At 39.1% G+C, this 17,557-nt stretch overlaps 1 protein-coding gene across 4 annotated transcripts in view; it reads right to left on the bottom strand.

The window, feature by feature from the left end:
• The window catches only part of TMEM132B (transmembrane protein 132B), a 254,751-nt gene that overhangs the window by 67,870 nt on the left and 169,324 nt on the right, over positions 1 to 17,557 (bottom strand). For 3 of the 4 annotated variants that reach the window (XM_084491622.1, XM_084491623.1, XM_084491624.1), the window contains one exon: positions 9,999 to 10,185. In XM_084491622.1, the coding sequence (XP_084347748.1) occupies positions 9,999 to 10,185 (187 nt within the window). Of the gene's footprint in view, positions 1 to 9,998; positions 10,186 to 16,454; positions 17,033 to 17,557 lie in introns of those variants that run through there. The other variant, XM_084491625.1, reaches the window with a different exon arrangement.

Below are 17,557 nucleotides of genomic sequence, written 5' to 3'. Positions count from 1 at the left end.
GTTTAAGCAAATAACTGAGTACTACAAGGAAAGATATTCTTCCTCTGTTAAACAATTTTGATTAATCTAAAATAGCTTCCCTGAATGTCCGTTCACAAATGATGTTGAAATTTCTCAGCTGTTTTCAGTCAGAGCACAGCTCATTTGAGCATTCCTTGTGGCATGCACTCCCCACATTTCTTTCAGCACATTTCAGAGTCAAAGTCTTCCCCTGGATCAAACTTAATAATATCTTCAGTGGTTTGTATTTTGGATGACATATTTCAAGAAATCTTTTTGAATTTCATCTTTCTCCATAAAATTCACTCTGCACTTGTCAGAACAGCCTTACAAAACAAAGCCATTTAATTCCCTATGACAATTAATTTAAAGATGGTAATAATTGCATAAGATACTATCTCTGCTACAGAGACGTAGAACACTCACTATGGGCACAGGAAATATAATAATACAAATTTCTCTTTTTTTTTTCTTTCTCCACAGTATTTAATTTGCTTTGAGTTTAAAAGCCTTCCATTGTGAGGTTTTAGGGAAGCTCAAGGGTTCACTCCTGCTCCCATTAATCAATGTTAAAACACACTTAGAAATCTGCAATCCAAGAATTTCAGATTCTGGTTTTATTAGGAGAAAAAATAACCTTGATAGTCCCTGATATTGCTGGGATGAAGCTCTACTCTCTCTTGAATTTACTTTTAAATATTTTTCCCTTGTAATAATGGATTTTGTAAATTACAAAATCACATTCTTGTGCTTCATTTTGAATGTAAAGTAAAACAGAGACCCGCTGCATAATTTTAAAGGCAACTGGAAGGCCAAAGGTCAAAACGATTTCAAGTAAGAAATACGCATTAAGTACAATGGATAAACACACATGAGACTTTCTGCACATAAAATACATTTTCACCAACCTTCAAAAAATATGTAAATCATCTGGGTTTGCTAGAAATGACTGATCCTATCCTGATATTTTTGACACTCTAGGTTCAAGCATTCTGAGGTTTTATAACTGACCCCAGAGAGAGGGAAGAAAAGAGGCTGCTAAGTTTCACATTTTCTTAGCTTTGTTTAAGGTGAAGGTAAGCTGCTTTCTAAGGCTAGGTCTTATTCCATCTTGGCTTGGCAGTGCTCTTTTGATTGGCATGTGAATGTAAGCTATATTGACATTAGCAAAAGTGATTTCTGTAGGAAAAACAAAAATCTGTAAAGGATTTTTTATTTTTAGACACTCTCTTTCTGATAGCAGGATTCAATAGTGTTCTGTGCCAAAACATGGACACTCAAATTCACATTACTTCACGCATCTTTTAACTTGTACTGAATTAAAATGAATGTGCAGGAGAAATCTTTTCCCCGAAGAAGGACACAGGAGTTGTCATGATTGAAAGTCATGGTAGAATCTGAATACAGGAACAGGGCATGATTTCAGCAGACCCACAGGGAGAAGCTACAAAACACACGATTTCTGAACTTCAGACTTTGCTTGTTTGAGTAGAGGGTCAGGCAGGCACAGCTCAACCTGGACAACCACTGCAGACCACTGCAGCATCTCCCTGGGTGTGGATCTGCCTCAAGTTTGTGCCACGGCCTCAGCTTGTTTGAGGGTTTTCACAGCGAGCGTTTTCACCCTCCTTGGGCGTGGGACAACATTCACAGTCAAGACACCCAAGTCCCATCTCCGTAATGTAGGGCAGACCAAAACATGTGTTTACAGAGGGTTATTTTATCAATAATTTTTGGAAACCTTCCCGCAAAAATATTTTACATTTTCAGTTGAACCATGAAGTTGGAAACACATACAGCCCTTACTGGGGAAGAGGTATCAGAACACAACAGCAATGGGCTCTCCATAACTAAAAGCACAAGGCCATGCCATCTCCTCTGCAAATGGGGATTTGATGGCATCCTCCCCGGCTGCAGTTACCCTCCTATGGCTCACTGGCCACAGGGCAGCCAAAGCTAGAAGCACATTAAAAAAATACCATCACCCTGCACTCCTGCATTTCCTAAAACAAATAAGCAAAGTGTTGCACTCAGCAATTCCCTTTCAGCCTGAGTTATAGAAATAGGCATCTTTGAGGACCATTTTTCCTGGGTGTTCTTGTCAGCACGTTTGCTAGCAGCAACTGGAGAAGCTATTATTCAGCCTCCCATTTAAAAGAAACCTTACTAGAATATATACAGCCATCTGTGGTTCTAAGTGATTCACAACATTAGTCAACCATTAGTCAACCAAGAACTTACGTTTTGGGGGAGGAAACAAGATTTCTGAAGACATAGATTAAATGCTTGTAGTATATACAGAGATGTTTCAGGCTAAAGGGCTGAGAGAACAGTGAAACATTGATTGCTGCATTTGAGAAACACTTTAGAATAATGAGAGATTGGGAATTACAATCCTATTACTATACAAGAAAGGATCTGTAGCATGTATATCTAAAACACCAGTGATGCCAGTCACAGACCAAACCATCATTTTCCTGGATAAGACAAGCACACTAGAGATTCGTCTATTATTAAAGTTATTGTTCCATGAGCCTTCAGCCTCAGCTGGAACCTTCTTTTTAAAAAAAATAAAATTAAATTAAATTAATCTCCTCAATGTCTCGTTCTTTACTTCAACCAAGTTCCTGGTTGCCTAGAAACTCTCTAAAAGACTTGGAGTCTTCTTTTTTTATTTGCCTATAACCATTAGATAACAGATTAATGCAACCACATTTATTTGTGACAGAAACCTGGATGACAGGCTCAAAACTGGTGACTCATCTGTTTCTTCTACTCCAGGAGTCAGGCTCTGCTGGCTACCTTGTTACTCACAACTTTCTATAACTATGGAAATTATAGATCATGTCTGTTTAGGTCAGAGGAGGTAACTGAGACTTGTATTCCCACTGTATAGACAGGATTTATCTGTGCTATCAATTTCTATAATTAGCAGGGCATACACTTCACAAGGTTATTATATTAAAATGAATCAAGGCATCTAGTTTAGATCCCACTTTAAAATGCTCTGACATATCTGGCAGATGCCTAAAACACATCTTCTGATGCATTACACATCAACCATTTCACAACTCACATCTGACTTAAATGCCATAAAATTTGTTTTAAAAAAATCACCTGCAGAGCTTATATTTAATAAGTGTAATATCAAAAGTCTGATTCTGATATCCACTAACATAACAAAACAGTGGGACCAAAAAGACCTTCCAATGTGGTTTTGTCCCGTGTTCTCCCTTTGATCTGCTGTTCTGCTCAAAACGATGAAAATGGATAACCTTTCTACTTCGGGGGACTTTAGTTCCACATGTTAATCTGTACACCAGGTGTTGGAAGAATCAATTATCAGAGACATTTATTGTCAAAAAGAAAACAAAATAAGCCTCACAGGAGCAAAGCAGCTGACATTTTCATCTGACAGTGCATTACTGAGCATTAAACTGAGCAGCCGGGCACAGATCCTCAAAGGTTTTTAGGGACGTTTTTGTATTGTGCAGCAGGGCAGGGCAAGGCAACAGTGCTCACGCCAGACGCCTGCATGCTGCCTCCAAAGCAGCTACCTCAGGACAGTGTTCATCCTCTTTCATTTCCTTCAGGTAACATTTCTTAGCAGCTTTTTCCTCTTACAAACTTATGGTAAAAAAAATTAAGACAAAACTGCATCTTCCTTCTGCTCTCCTCCAGAGAAAACTCCAAGAGTCAAATATTCCGGCTTCTTAGTAAGCCTCAAATTAAGGGAGTAATCCTCCCATCCATGCATTTTTACCTGAATTAAATCGGCTTAAATAGTTATGCACAGCTTTAGGTGATAAAACAGCATTTACAGTCTTCAAAAGCCACTCATCTGTGCTGTCATTAGTTCTTGACGGTATAAATCCTACCTCTTTTCTAACTGAAACAGTTTTTAGAGATATTAAGCAGTATTATTGGGAGATTTTTTCCTAAGTGTTTTAAAAAGTACCTTTGGGGTACAAAAAGTGAGTCACAAATCATTCAGAAACAGGTAAAACTGAGTAAGTGTGACTTAATTTCCACGTAATTTTCAATTCTTATCAAGCTCGGCGTATTCAGGTCTGATTAATTAATGCCTGTAACGTGTTCAGAAAATATAAAGTGCTACATAAATACTGAATAATAATAGTGTACTTAAGGAAAAAAAATAATTTGATAATTTGCATGGAGTTTTAGGAATTAACATTTATTTCTTTTCACTATGTATAAAGGCCTATCCAATCCCTTTTACTAGCACAAAATGCTCTAGCAGTTACAGGACAATGGGGCACCATGTACTTTATGTGAGACAGTTCACAGAAAATGAATTTAGAATGATCTGTGAAGTTGCATTTATAGAGGAATGCAGACAGACTGTTTTAATTCATTTTCAAATCCACATTTCCTCCTAGCAAGAACCTAACCACACAGCTTCTGGGACTAACACTCAGCATGATTTCAGAGGTTGTTACAGTTTGGTGCTAAGAGTTTTCTTGGTCTCTTGTCCAAAATCTTAGAATTTCACTGACCACTGCTAAAGCAGTCTGAAAAAAGTAGGAGAAACAATCATGTACTTCCTTATGTGAGAAACACTCCGTAGCCAATAACTTAGGCTCAGGCGAGGATCTCAGTGAAGTAGTAATTTATTCGCGATTGCAATGGCGGGCGCCCCACAAGCAGGAGAGAGCGCATCTACTAGTTCCAAAACACAGTTTATATACCTTTTGATGGCAGGACCCTCCCCTGTTTCCCCACTGAGTGGGTAATCCAGATTCACAATCTATCTGATGCTTCACAAACAATGCATGGCTTTCAGTCGCCGGCCTGTTAAATTTCAAATTTCTTTTGACATTTTTACTGCTTGAAGTGGTAATGTTTCTTCACTTATCTGACTTGACTTGACACCATGATTTTCACCTAATTGTCCTAAGGAGTCTGATTGTCTGCATTTTACAAGGTCACCTGCTAAACTTTCTTATCACTGTAAGCATATCTCAGTACCACATTCCCTCCTTCTAAACAATGTAACTCTGCAAAAACAACATTTCTATTCCCACACTTACATATTTATATCTGGGTATTTTATGACATCTTTTCTCAATACACATATTTTATACTTCTACAGCAATGCAAGAGCAGAATTATGCATATGTGCAATTAAGAAATCCTATCAAATTTATTTTCTTGCTCAGAAGGGGGGAATTTTCCAATATAGCTTTCTTTACAGAAACAAAACCATCCAGGAAAAAAAAAGACAGGCTATTAGTATAAACACTTCAAGGACACAAGTGATCAGTTACTTTATAAAACAAGCACTAGGTAGGATAGGTATGTAAGGCCCAGAATCCTCTCTGATCATCCCAGCTTAAGTCAATGAACACTGAATCCTGGACAAAATAAACAATCTGTTTCTAAAATGGTGCAAAATGCACACAGCAATACCATCTGGGATCAGATTGTAAGTAAGGCTGGAAACAGTGCCAGTGATACCATTAGTGCTTTGCACTCTGAATTGATTTTGAATCAGTGCTCCAGTCACGTGCTAGGAGGTAATAAGTCCATGTTTGAACGCAGAAAAACTCTTCTGTTTGTTTTGGAGTGGCCATTTACCCTTGTATGTCTTTTCACATCTCCAAACAATCCTCATAAAACCAAATGTTTCTTCCCCATAAGGCTTTGGCTGAATGTAGGCAGATTAGGTTGCTTCCTCCTTTCCCACACCCACCTCAGCAGCTGGGAGCAATGGAAATCATGGTACAGCTTAACTAGAGAGTTCCCACTATATTCCTCTACACGTATAATAAGGGCTACAGGATTGAAGCCTCTCAGCAGGCATCTGATTTACAGGCAGAGACATAAGAATGACTCCACAAATAAAGTCCTTACTGCAGCAGTCAGGTTACCACGGCTGTCATCCAAACCAGCTCCTGAGACAGGTGGAGGTTGCATGCACTTGTGATCACCCATCTTGGTATTTTCTCTTTTCTCTGCTGTGTTAGCCACATTCCCACTCTGTCCTCTCTGCGCACCCTCCTACTCCACACAATGTCTACATTGCCCACCCAGAAGGGGAGAGATGACTTTCAGAAAGCAAATCCTGAACCACTGAGCTATGCTGCTTCCATCTGGATGTAGTTCCCTTGGAAATCCCAACTGTCTGGCCCTGTGCAATTATTTAAACTGGATGTTTCAATTAGAAGAAGCTCAAGGATTTGGGAAGAACGGCCCAATGATGCAGAAAGAGGACTCTTTCAGTATGAAATTTCATTTCATTCTCTTGCAAATGTTTTATTTATTTATGTATTTTTAATGCATTGAATTTGGCAATAAGTAACATTCAGATTTATTCCAAATGAAAATGAATAGTTTGGGGCAATTCCCAACAGTCCAAGATTACATTTTAGTCCTCCTCTTCCAAAAAAAAAGATGAAAAAAAATTCCCCTAGCATTTTTACAGCTACCATAGAGAACGAAGTTACTTCCTAATGTCCTTACAAGGCTTTAAAAAGCTCCTTTCTGTACCCAGCATACAGGCGTTACCATTTGTCAGACTGCTCTACCTGAGTTAAGTCAGACACCTCCTCAACAAACAGACATAGAGCACAGCTGAGGGGTGCAGGCTTGGCCAGCATTTCACCTGCAGACTCTCCCTGGCCCTATTTCCTTCTTTGCATCTCAAAACAGTGCTTATTAATGTACTTCTGATTTGATACCAGAGATAAACTGCCAGAAATAAACTGCAATATTAATTCATTATAGCAAGACTGTCTGCTAATAAGGAGCTATTTTTTGCTACACAATGTGCAAAAATCAGCTGTATCTTCACTAAAACCCCAAAGCAAAAAAAAAAAAAATAATTAAAAAAAAATCTCTCTCACGTTTGCTACCAAATGTAAATGTTAAGAACATCAGATTTGATGTTAAGAGCTTCATAAACCCAGTAAAGCAAGAAATCAGCTCTTTTCATCATGCTATTATTCAAATGTTACCATGCAGTCTATCTACCACATCTTTATCTACAAAAAAAAAAGCAAGCTGCTAACGAGGAAAATATCCCCACTGCTGTCTCAAGTCACCACAATGCAATGACAGAAAAAGTCATCTGGGGGCTCTTTCTGTTTTATATTGCTTGTTTAAGAAAGTAGCATGGAAAACAAAGATGAACTCATGATCAACTGCAGCAACAAAACACAGATACTCTAGACTATATGGATGGGATCTCTTCATATTAAAAGACCCAAAGCAGCCTACAGAGATGCATACATTAACATTTGTCTTATGATCACAGAATCATAGAATATCTCAAGTTGGAAGGGACCCAAAAGGATCATGGAATCCAACTCCTGGGTCCACACAGGACCACACAAAAATCAGACCCTATGTCTGAGAGCACTGTCCAAATACTTCTTGAACTCCTGAAGCTCAGGGCTGTGACCACAGCCCTGGGGAGCCTATCGCAGTGCCTGAGCACCCTCTGGGTGCAGAACCTTTCCTTAACACCTAGCCTGACCCTCTCCTGATAGCTCCATTCCTTTCCCTCAGGTCCTATCTTAAATCTCTTAAGAAAGTTCATTGATGTTCTGCAGAATTTCACAGTTCATTCCTTCTCCAATAAGCATGTAAACTATGATTACATCCATCTCAGTCCACTTAGTGGAAGGAAATCTCTTCCTATCCAGCTTTATGACACTGAACTGCATTTCTTCATGCAACGTGGACGTTGTTCCCCTTAATAAGAGGTTTTGGTAATCTCAGTAGAACATTCACTCCTGCAAATCAAGAACCAAATGTTGTGCTCAAACCTTAAATTCTCCAAGGAGATACACATTTTCACCCATGTGAACAAGTAATTTATGCTCCGTGCAAGTAATTTATGCTTAGTACAACAGCAAAGGCATGGAAACTCACAGGATTCTGGACCCTTCGGTGGTACTCTTCTGGAAGACCAAGGCCCAGGAGATGACAAAACTCTCCACTAGATACCACTTGCACTCAGAGGGAGGCTGCCTTGCTAATGAGTCAGGCAAATCTTGAAGAGGAATGAATGTTAAAATGTCTTTAGCTTGGTCAGAAACGTTGGGCTTCAGGAACACGCATCTCTGAACGGCACAGCACGATGCACAGAGCAATTATTTTTTGCTCCTGACTGGGCAACACAGTGCCAGAACCTGCACCAGTTAGTGACAATTAAATGAAGCAGCACCGCAAACTGGCAAGTGTACAGGGAAGAAATGCAAATACAAGCTGTTGTTCCTGCCACTGTTGTCATCAGTTCTTCTGTCAACCTAGGATCAAGCAAGTTAATGATGTTCACATGCAGCAACAAAATAATAGCCTACATGAGACCCCCATTTAAGGAGTAAGGTCATAAAATCACACAGGAAGTTTCTTGCTTTACTCCACAGTTAGTTTATAATGACAAAGTGTCTGAGATTAGATTAGCTCCAGTTCAGGTCCAGCCTCAGATTTCATCTAAGGACATTTAGAGACAGCTTAAGCAGCCAAGAGCTGCCATAACTGCAAAGAGATGAAGTGAAACCCTGGCAAAACCCTGCCAGACAGAAGCTAAGCTCTGATCTCTGATCCAACATTCACAATGAGCTTTTGGGTTGGACTTGCTTTTTATTTTTTTTATTTTTATTTATTTATTTATTTATTTTACACCCGCAGTGCTCGGCATGGCACAAAATCCATGCTATCCATTTGGACACAGCACTGCTGTATGGAAGTCAGTTCACACACCACATTGTTTTTATTATATCCGATTCATCATCGCTACTTGATAATATTCCATCCATACAATCAGAGTTTTGTTTCATCTTCTCTAGCCATGCTGACTGCTTACATGCTTCAAAAAAGCACTGGAAGAAAATTCTCTATTGACTTTTCTGCATATAATTTCTCCTCTATCATTGGGCTGCCAATAAGTGCAGCCTTTGGCAGTAGGAACTGGAAATAATACTTATTTAGGGCCTTGTTTACTTTTAGAAGTATCTTTCCTTGCTTTTGCCCGACTGTGGAAAGCTAGTGGCCATGCAGAGGAAAATGCCAGTATTTCTGGGTTAATTAGTGTAACAGAACAAACACTGACAGACTGAGAAGGAAGGACAAGTGTTCATGAGAAAGTAAACAAATTGACCAGGTGTTTCTCAGGGAACTGGTGTAAGAGCCAGGTTCTCAGTTTTTCTTTTTTTTTTTTTTCACTTTGTTTAAATGAATAAAAAAAAGGAGAAAGAGACTGGAGAAAAACAATTATCCCTTTAAAGGTTCCTAGATCCATTTTTCCATTTTACATAAATATCACTATTACTCTTTTACACCAGAATATTCCCACTGAAATCACTGGAATTGTGTCAGCTCAAAGTTGCTGCATTTGAGATTAGAAGTAGATACTTGCCTTTTTTTTTTTTTTTTTTTTTTTTAATAAGCCATCAGCTGTGATTCTTCTGCATTTGTTCACCTTAAACCCTGCCTGGAAAATAAGTCAAGCACCTAAGTCTTCAGAAAATATTTTGTCATTTCTCTATGTCTCTGAGTGGACCTTTTATTAAATTGACAGTTTGCAGCTCACTGGTTTGTGTGGCTCTGTGGGGAACAGCAAAGCAGAAAAAGGTCTAGTTGTTTGGTTTAGCAATGAAGTTTCCCCACACATGCATGACAATTTATTTCATTGAAAATGTCCCAGCTAATTGCACCATTTACCCTTAGAGCACATGCATGGCAGTCACATTAATACACCAGAAGACAATAGTGCCAAAGGAGCTATTACCATGTACCAGGCCAATAATCCACAAACGGTAAAGGATTTACACAAAAGACTCAAATGGTTTCCTAGGAGTCATTATGGCATATCAGGTAAATAAAATATTATTGAAATGTATTTTTTGCATTTCAGTCATTTGCAGCAGGTGCATAGGAAGTAGCACATAATGAAATGGTTCACATTCCCTTGAATACTACTGAGAATCAACAGAAACATTTAGCAAGAAGTAGCAGCAGCAGGTTCCTACCATTGCAAGGGGAACAATTCCAGCAAACATTGTTCGGCTGACAAAAATCTCAGAGACCACCAGTTCACTCAGGGAGTCATCTCGAGGGTACTCCACCTGCCAGGTAATTTGCTGGGCTCCTGCCAGGCTGCTAGCATTGTCAATCTCAAAGTCCATCTGCAGGATCTCATAGGAGGAGATGTTTGCTCTGGAGTAAATAAAAATAAAAAAATAAAAATTAAAAAAAAAGAATGCCCATAAAAGAAACATCAGTAGGATGTTAATAACAAAATATAAATATATTTTGACTTCTTTTTCCTATTCAACAGAAGGTTTATCATTGAATTCAACATGCAGACTCCAAGACACTGACAGAAACCTAAATCAAACTACACACTGGGCAATATACTTAAAAGATAAGGTGACAGTACATCTTGTACATCTTTAAGTTTGCTGACATGGAGTCATCTCACTCATTAAACTCAAGCGTTCATTCTCTGTAATCATGATGAACCTACAGAATAAAACCCAAACCCTGGGAACTGCATTGCACAGATTCTGCTAAATTATTCAATATAACATTATTATAATGTTGTTGCTGCAAATACTGATGCTCCAAAACAACAGAATACTTGACCATTCCTCATGCAGTATCAGAAATGAGCTTTTCTGGGGAAAAACAAGTCTTTCAAATGCAAACTTGTTTTTATCTCAGTGAAAAAATGGATTTGCGGAAATTATACATGATGATGAATGTGGGGTAGAATTTCCTTATTTTCGATTCATGAAAGTATTCTTTGCATCAGTGATGCAGACTTGTAATTGTATGGTGATCATTACGTATTTCTCATCTGGGAATAGAAGCTTAAAGGTAAAGAAATTGATGTAAATGCATAGCATTCAGAGCTCTATTTAAAAACCAATTCTCCTTTTGTTAACAACAACACTTAGCTCTCTCCTCTGGTCCAACAATATGTAAATATTAATAATTAATCCTCGGGTTAGAAAGACAGATATTTTTATCTTCGAGTTACAGGTAAGAAAACAGACACCAAGGCTTAACCATCAGCAATCAACAGCAGGGAGCTATTTATAAAATAGACATCCGTTCATCCAGTGCTTTACTTCCACAAAAATTAAGGTATTTTACAAAGCAACATACAAATTCCTGCCCCGATCCCACAGCCAGACACCTGCACTGTAGAGATCTGATGCAGCTTGCAAAGCACAGAGGCAGGCTGGAAAGGCAGCTAACCTGACTGCTGACCCAACCATCTAATCATATTGCATCGAAAAAACAACTGATTTGATCAGTATTTCTGAAGTTTCAGAGTCCAAGCTCATAAAATAGGATAAAATTTGAACTTGCAGCATGCTAGCCACTCTAACATCTTGAATGTGCTCTTACTAGGAACAAGAGCCGAGGGACGTGTCCTGTGCCTGCAGGCACTGAGCACCACCCACTCTCTGTACTTTCACCCTCAGTCCTCTTCCATGGGACATTTATTCACGTGCCCTCAAAGACACTAAGAGTTGTGCTCAAAGAAAGTTTTAGTCTGCTGCTACAAAAAACAGACACTTAAACACTCTTTTCCTCTTCCCAATTGCACAGAGGCAGAAACTATCTTTGCCATATGTTTTTGAAGGCACGTTGTAAAGGAAAAAAAATCTAAACAGGAATTATTGATTTTCATGTTTTCTTTCTGACAACAAACAACACAAACATATGCTTCAATGCCTGGAGGATAAATATTTTCCATGCTAACAGAAGATAATACCCACCTCCAGGCAAAAACAGAAGCTGTAAAGGCATCTTTTGGGTGGCCAACCAGACAACCAGCAAAAGCCCTTTAAGAGGAATATCACTACAGAGTACTAGGGATGTAATTAAGCCTTTTTCTGTTAAAAAGCGTAACCACTGTGGGCATCACGATTGAGCACTCAACTTCACAGTCTTCCACATCACTTCTGGCAGTTTGTTTTATCTAAATTACATAAAATGAATTTGCTCACAATGCAGAAATGATATTTTGAGATGAGCTTTATGCTAACTATGGATGTGGATATTAGGCCTGTCAAGGTATGTTTGGATCTGCAGTTTAGGTTCAATCTGTTCAATCCAATAGTTGCCACTCACAAACATGCACGAGTAGTTTCAAATTCTGAACAAAACCATTGATGGAGGGTTTTGCTTTGGATTCATCACTTAAACAGTGTGTCAGATAACTCTGCACTGATAAATTAATTCCGTACGTCCCAGTGACTGGCTCTTCTTTCAGCTCAGTCCATCATGTTTCAAATATGCCTTTCCTGTTTTTCCTTTTATACATCTCAAAAGTAACAGTAATAGTAGTTTTATACTTTTAAGAAAGTCCAGGACTCAGATCTCCCTAAGAAAAGTGTGTGTCTTGCCTATATAAGCAAACAGAAGTAATTGCTTGGGAGAAGCATGACTCTTGCGCCTACAAACACGCAAAGACCTTCATTGCATCCTTAGCACAGCAAGGAACCTTCAATGTATTGCTATACAAGAGAAAAGTTTCATTTAAAGACAGACGTGCTTATGCACTCCTGGACTGGAAGTGAGACACTAAGCATCTAGAAAAGAGCAGCAACTCAGACACAGAAACCTTCCTGAGATCTAACTAATGGTAACATACAAACGAAAGCAAAGGTGACCTCCTGGAGCAGGTGGTGCTCCCAGTTCCAAGAATTCTCATCTCTGGAAGAACAACAGGGCTTGCCAAATGCTTTCTGCTTTGTCTCAGAAGCAAACCACGTAGCATGTGATACTAACAAATATTAAATAAGGATCCACCTTTCATATGGAGTTGTGCTGAAAGCACAGCATTTACTGTATCTAAGTAGCAATCCCTTACAGAGTTTCTCCACTGAGTGAACAGTTTTTAGCAAACAAGTACTCGACTTTCTGGACTCCTTTATTCACCAGCAGGTTTCCAGTTACCTTCAGAACAGCAGGTCAATGGATTTTCTCAAAACTATAGTCTCCCTTTTTTCCTCTTCAGGACAAAGCTTGGGCTTTCAAGCAATGCCAAGTGTTACAGTATCTGGGTCACAGAGAACCCCATGGAATAATCCACCCTCTTTGCTCAGAGTCTCTTCACTGAATACAGCTATAATGGCCCCATGATGAAACATGAAAAATGAGTGTCTTTCTGGCTCAGACTAGAGCCTTTCAACTGGGTAGTGCATCTCCTGCAGAGGTTTCTTTCCTATCAGGCAGATTGGTATCAGATTTGTAATTCTTGCAATTTATTAACCATTCTCTGTAATATCTTGTGAGAGACCACTGCCTTTTCCACTGAAATTGATGGAAGTTACCAAAGTAAAAACAGATGAATTAAATCATAATGAAGACCTTACGGGTTAGCATTTACTGCTGTGAGTTCCATTAGCTGATAACTCCACATCACAATACCTGTATCTAAATTCCTCTCCTTGATATGCAGCGTTGCACTACAGACCTTTTTAAAAGGAGTTACTCCACCCTGCCATGGCAAATCTTCAGCTTTTCCTCGCTCTGATTTGTAGCTTCTGACCAATGTTGGGCTTTGTGGTCACTGTCATCTGTAACCACCAGCTGAAGACAAAATGCTACAAGTGGGAAAATCTACTCACTGAGAAGATGATGACTGTAACTCATGCTGTAATCAGCCATTAAATCCCACTAAACCAAACTTTATCCTATAAAGATTTTTCAGCTTTTTCTTGAGACTTACTCCATTTTTCTCTGAAATAAGTTTGCACTATTGGGAAGAGCCTGATGGAATCTAAGGACTATAAATCACTTCTCCTTTTCACATCTTTCTTCTCTTTTTAGTTAAATATTTCTATTGTCCAGTGGAGTCTTTGCCCAGTTTAGAAGGATTTTGCCAAGCCCCAGCTAGAGTTTAGAGGAGCAATAAAAAATAAAGTCAAAATTCCTTTTATAAAAAAAGATTATTTCCTGCAAGCACAATGAAAAGACCGTATAATTTTAGGCAGCTGGCATACTTGCTAATAAGTCCATTTCTATGGAAATGAGTTCATAACTATTAATTTTGCCTGCTCCTGATCTATTCTTGATGAGCCTTTCAAATTTAGAAAAGCGCTTCATGATTCTCTCAATTTGGTAATTACTAACTCCCTTTGATGAATCCAGCCCAGTGTTTCAGACATGAGACATTCATTAGACATTTTTCTTTCTGGTGAGAGGAGAAAAAGAAACCACGGGCTTGGATTTATTTCCTCTCACAAGCTCTGGAAAGTAGACCTTCTTCCTCCTATTGCAATTTATAATCGTGTCTGTGTACTTTCACAACACTGCCTCTGCTGGTGCTTCAAGAACCTGACATTTTTGCAGAATTTCTTGTTGTCAAGACTCAGATATGCTTGATGCATTCAAACCAGGTCCCCAGCAACCTTTACAAGCTTTATAACATATACAATCATCATTCTGTACACAGCAGACTTAGTGGGCACAGTTGTCAACCTGACCTGGAACACAGCATTTTAGCACAGAATACACAGAATGGCAAAGCCATGCCAAAGTAAAACCCAACTGCAGCTCCAACCAGAATGCAAACAAGAGTTAATCGGGTCAGGGAAATGTTGCTAATCCCCAGAACTGGACCCTATGCTACAAGAGACATGGAGGCAGGTGGCTGTACGCAAGCAGAGCCCAACACCTTGCCCAGCTCACCACGTTGAACCTGAAGCATTTCTTCTGGACATGCCTTAAAGCCATAAAGGAACACGCACTCCACCCAGAGGCAGAGCCTCTTTCAGTTAAAAACACCAGGATTCATACCATTGTTGGAGGGCTAACTTCTGTGTTACCTTACTAAATTTATTCTGATTGACTTTTTCCTGGATCTGCCAGTGCATGCAAACATAAGAAAAAAATATATATATATATTTTGAATCTGAATCTTAAAAAGAACCTTGTCAGAATTTGTTTCTCTTCATTTATTACCTTATTAAGAATCAATACTGCATAGGTTCATCTTATAAAATTACAGATCAATGTGAGTGTCCACAGTAGTGCTAATGTTAGAGGTTTTACTAAGTACGAAAAAGTCACCCAGCACTGAAATATTAACAAATTAAATTTATTCCTATTTTTGTCTAAGCGAAACATGGAATTATTGAATTAAATACTGGAATGATATACACTGATTGATGTTATGATGGCAGTGACAGTCTAAATGGTTAATAGTTACCTTAAATAAACAAATGCCTATTATTAGCTATTAAGAAAGATTTACCCTGCTAACCAAGCCAAAGCGCCTGCCCTACATCATTTTAGAGAGAACAAAATACACAGAAAGCCATGAATGAAGGAGGACGGCTGAGGACACTCACAGTGCAATCAGCTCGGTATGCCCCAGCAATTGGAGGGTTTGCGGGCTCCTGCTGCCACCTCATTGACAATTTAGTTGAAAATAAATCAGAACCTTCTGATAGTGCAGTTGGCTATTACAGGAAATCATGAGTTTCATTCATTCATAAAATAACTTTTTCAGTAAATGGCAAACTGTTTATAAGGCACACAGCAGTGTAAACAAAACTCCTAAAAAACAAAGCAGACACTAGGTGATTGGAGATAACAAAATGTCTGGTATCACGTTGCTTGGAATCTTCTCAAGGTTAATAATGGTCAATTCTTACTCTTTCTGACAAATTGCCACCAAATTCAATGAGAACAGGATTATATAAGCAAGGTACATTAGTTTATAAAATATTTCAGTAATACAGGTCTCACTCCTTTGATCTCAAGAGGCTTAATTTCATAAGCATGGTTTACCGAAGTGCAAACAGTTCCAACAGGAGGCTTTACAACAACTGATTGTAAATACTCAAGGCCCTAATTTCCTGCCGAAATCAAACGAAGCAGCAGACATCCACATCCAAGACCTCTTGGGCAAAAGATCCATGGTCCTGACCTTCTTCCCCCAAAGGAAATTAAGATCCCAGCAGTCTGAGATGAAGGAAATTAAACTTAATACCTGCTAAAAGAGCAACATCCACTCTCCAAATTGCAAAGATTTGCATACTGGCAACCCATGTACTTTGCTGAGTGCTGTTTTCCTGAATATGGGCATTGGCTAACAGGAACTGGCAGCAGATAATGCCTTTAAATCCAGAATATTTTCTACCAGCTACAACATCCTTAAGTACATATCTTACTTGAGAACAACTTACCGAAGTGAAACACTACATCTTGTGTTCCGTATGATGTTTGACTTGGTGATGTTAATGGATGTTAAGACCTACCAACCTAAACCCTTATTTCCCAGGGCATTCCATTTTCATTATGCTGTAAGGACACAGAGCTGGATACAAGCAGCCTACTCACGCCATCCCCCCCCCCCCCCCCCCATGGCCCCCATGGCCAGTTTGCTGACGAAGAGCCTCTCCTGAGCAGTCCTGGAGGTGAGCCTGACTGGAGCCCAGTGCACACAGATAGAGGCATACCTGTCAGGTGTTGCAGCATAGATGAACGTCCCTGGAAACCAGGGAAAACTCCATGTGTGTCCTGAGAATTTCTGCAAGCTTCTGCATCAGCAGGGAAATGTTCAGATGACAGTGGTGCTACCACTCACTGCATGACCCCCAGAGGCATTTGTTCTGCTGAAGGAACCTGCACAGTTGGGGCTGTGAGGTAGGGACAAATGCTAGAAAAAAGCCCTGGTCACTCTTCCTTCTTCCTCAGCTCCACGCCCCAGCAGAGAAGTGCAAGGCAGAAATCCCAAACTCCAAAAAAAGACTGGATGGATGGCAGGTTGCCAGTACATTTGCAGGGATGGAAGAAGTTTGTTTGCTTTCTTCCTGTGATGTATTTCAAATTTGCAGTTAAGAATGTGCTCTACTTTCTAGCAGATAACTTGATCTGTTGTCTAGTTTACTGCTCCCCAACCACAGGCTTTTTCAAAACATGTCTTGGTGCCTCATCTTAGTTTTCTTTTACTGCCATAGGAACTCACACTCTTCACAGGTGCATGGGCTATATCCGTGGCTAAATAGGATAAATCCAAGCTGTTAAATCTGTTAAGAATGCATGTTTTGACACAGCAATTTTTAATAATCTAGGAAAAGACATAATAATAAGAAGAAATTTTTCTTTGAAACACGCAAGACCAGGTATTATTCATGTTATTTTTGCTTAGCCAACATCTTCCCACAACTGAAAACAATAAATCTAGATAATGAGAAAACCTTTTAAGCTCTTCAGCTTCTTCTACTGCCAATTCACAACTGTGCTGCTCACTAACAACTTGCAATAACTTCCAATTTATTTGATTTTATCAACATCATCATCATAACCCTGGAGACAGCTGAGACAATTACCTCAATTATTTTTATTTGCTTCTACCTTTGTGACAGCATACAGAAATTTTTCTGGTAAAAGAGTCCTTAGATACTATTTTAGCTAACTTTTAACGAAATAGGACTTTTAGAACCAAATTCAGTATGGATGTAATTGGTGCTGTCCATTGGTAACTATGCTGGGCATTGGGACTCCATTTGTTCCTTTGTCATAATTCTCCCCTTTTGAAACAGCATGTAAGCTTTTGGGG

The sequence above is a fragment of the Aythya ferina genome (genome assembly GCF_964211825.1).
Source record: "Aythya ferina genome assembly, chromosome: 17".
In the NCBI taxonomy this organism is placed as follows: domain Eukaryota; kingdom Metazoa; phylum Chordata; class Aves; order Anseriformes; family Anatidae; genus Aythya; species Aythya ferina.
Note: the sequence above shows the minus strand (reverse complement) of the source record. Positions and strands in the feature narration are given on the sequence as shown.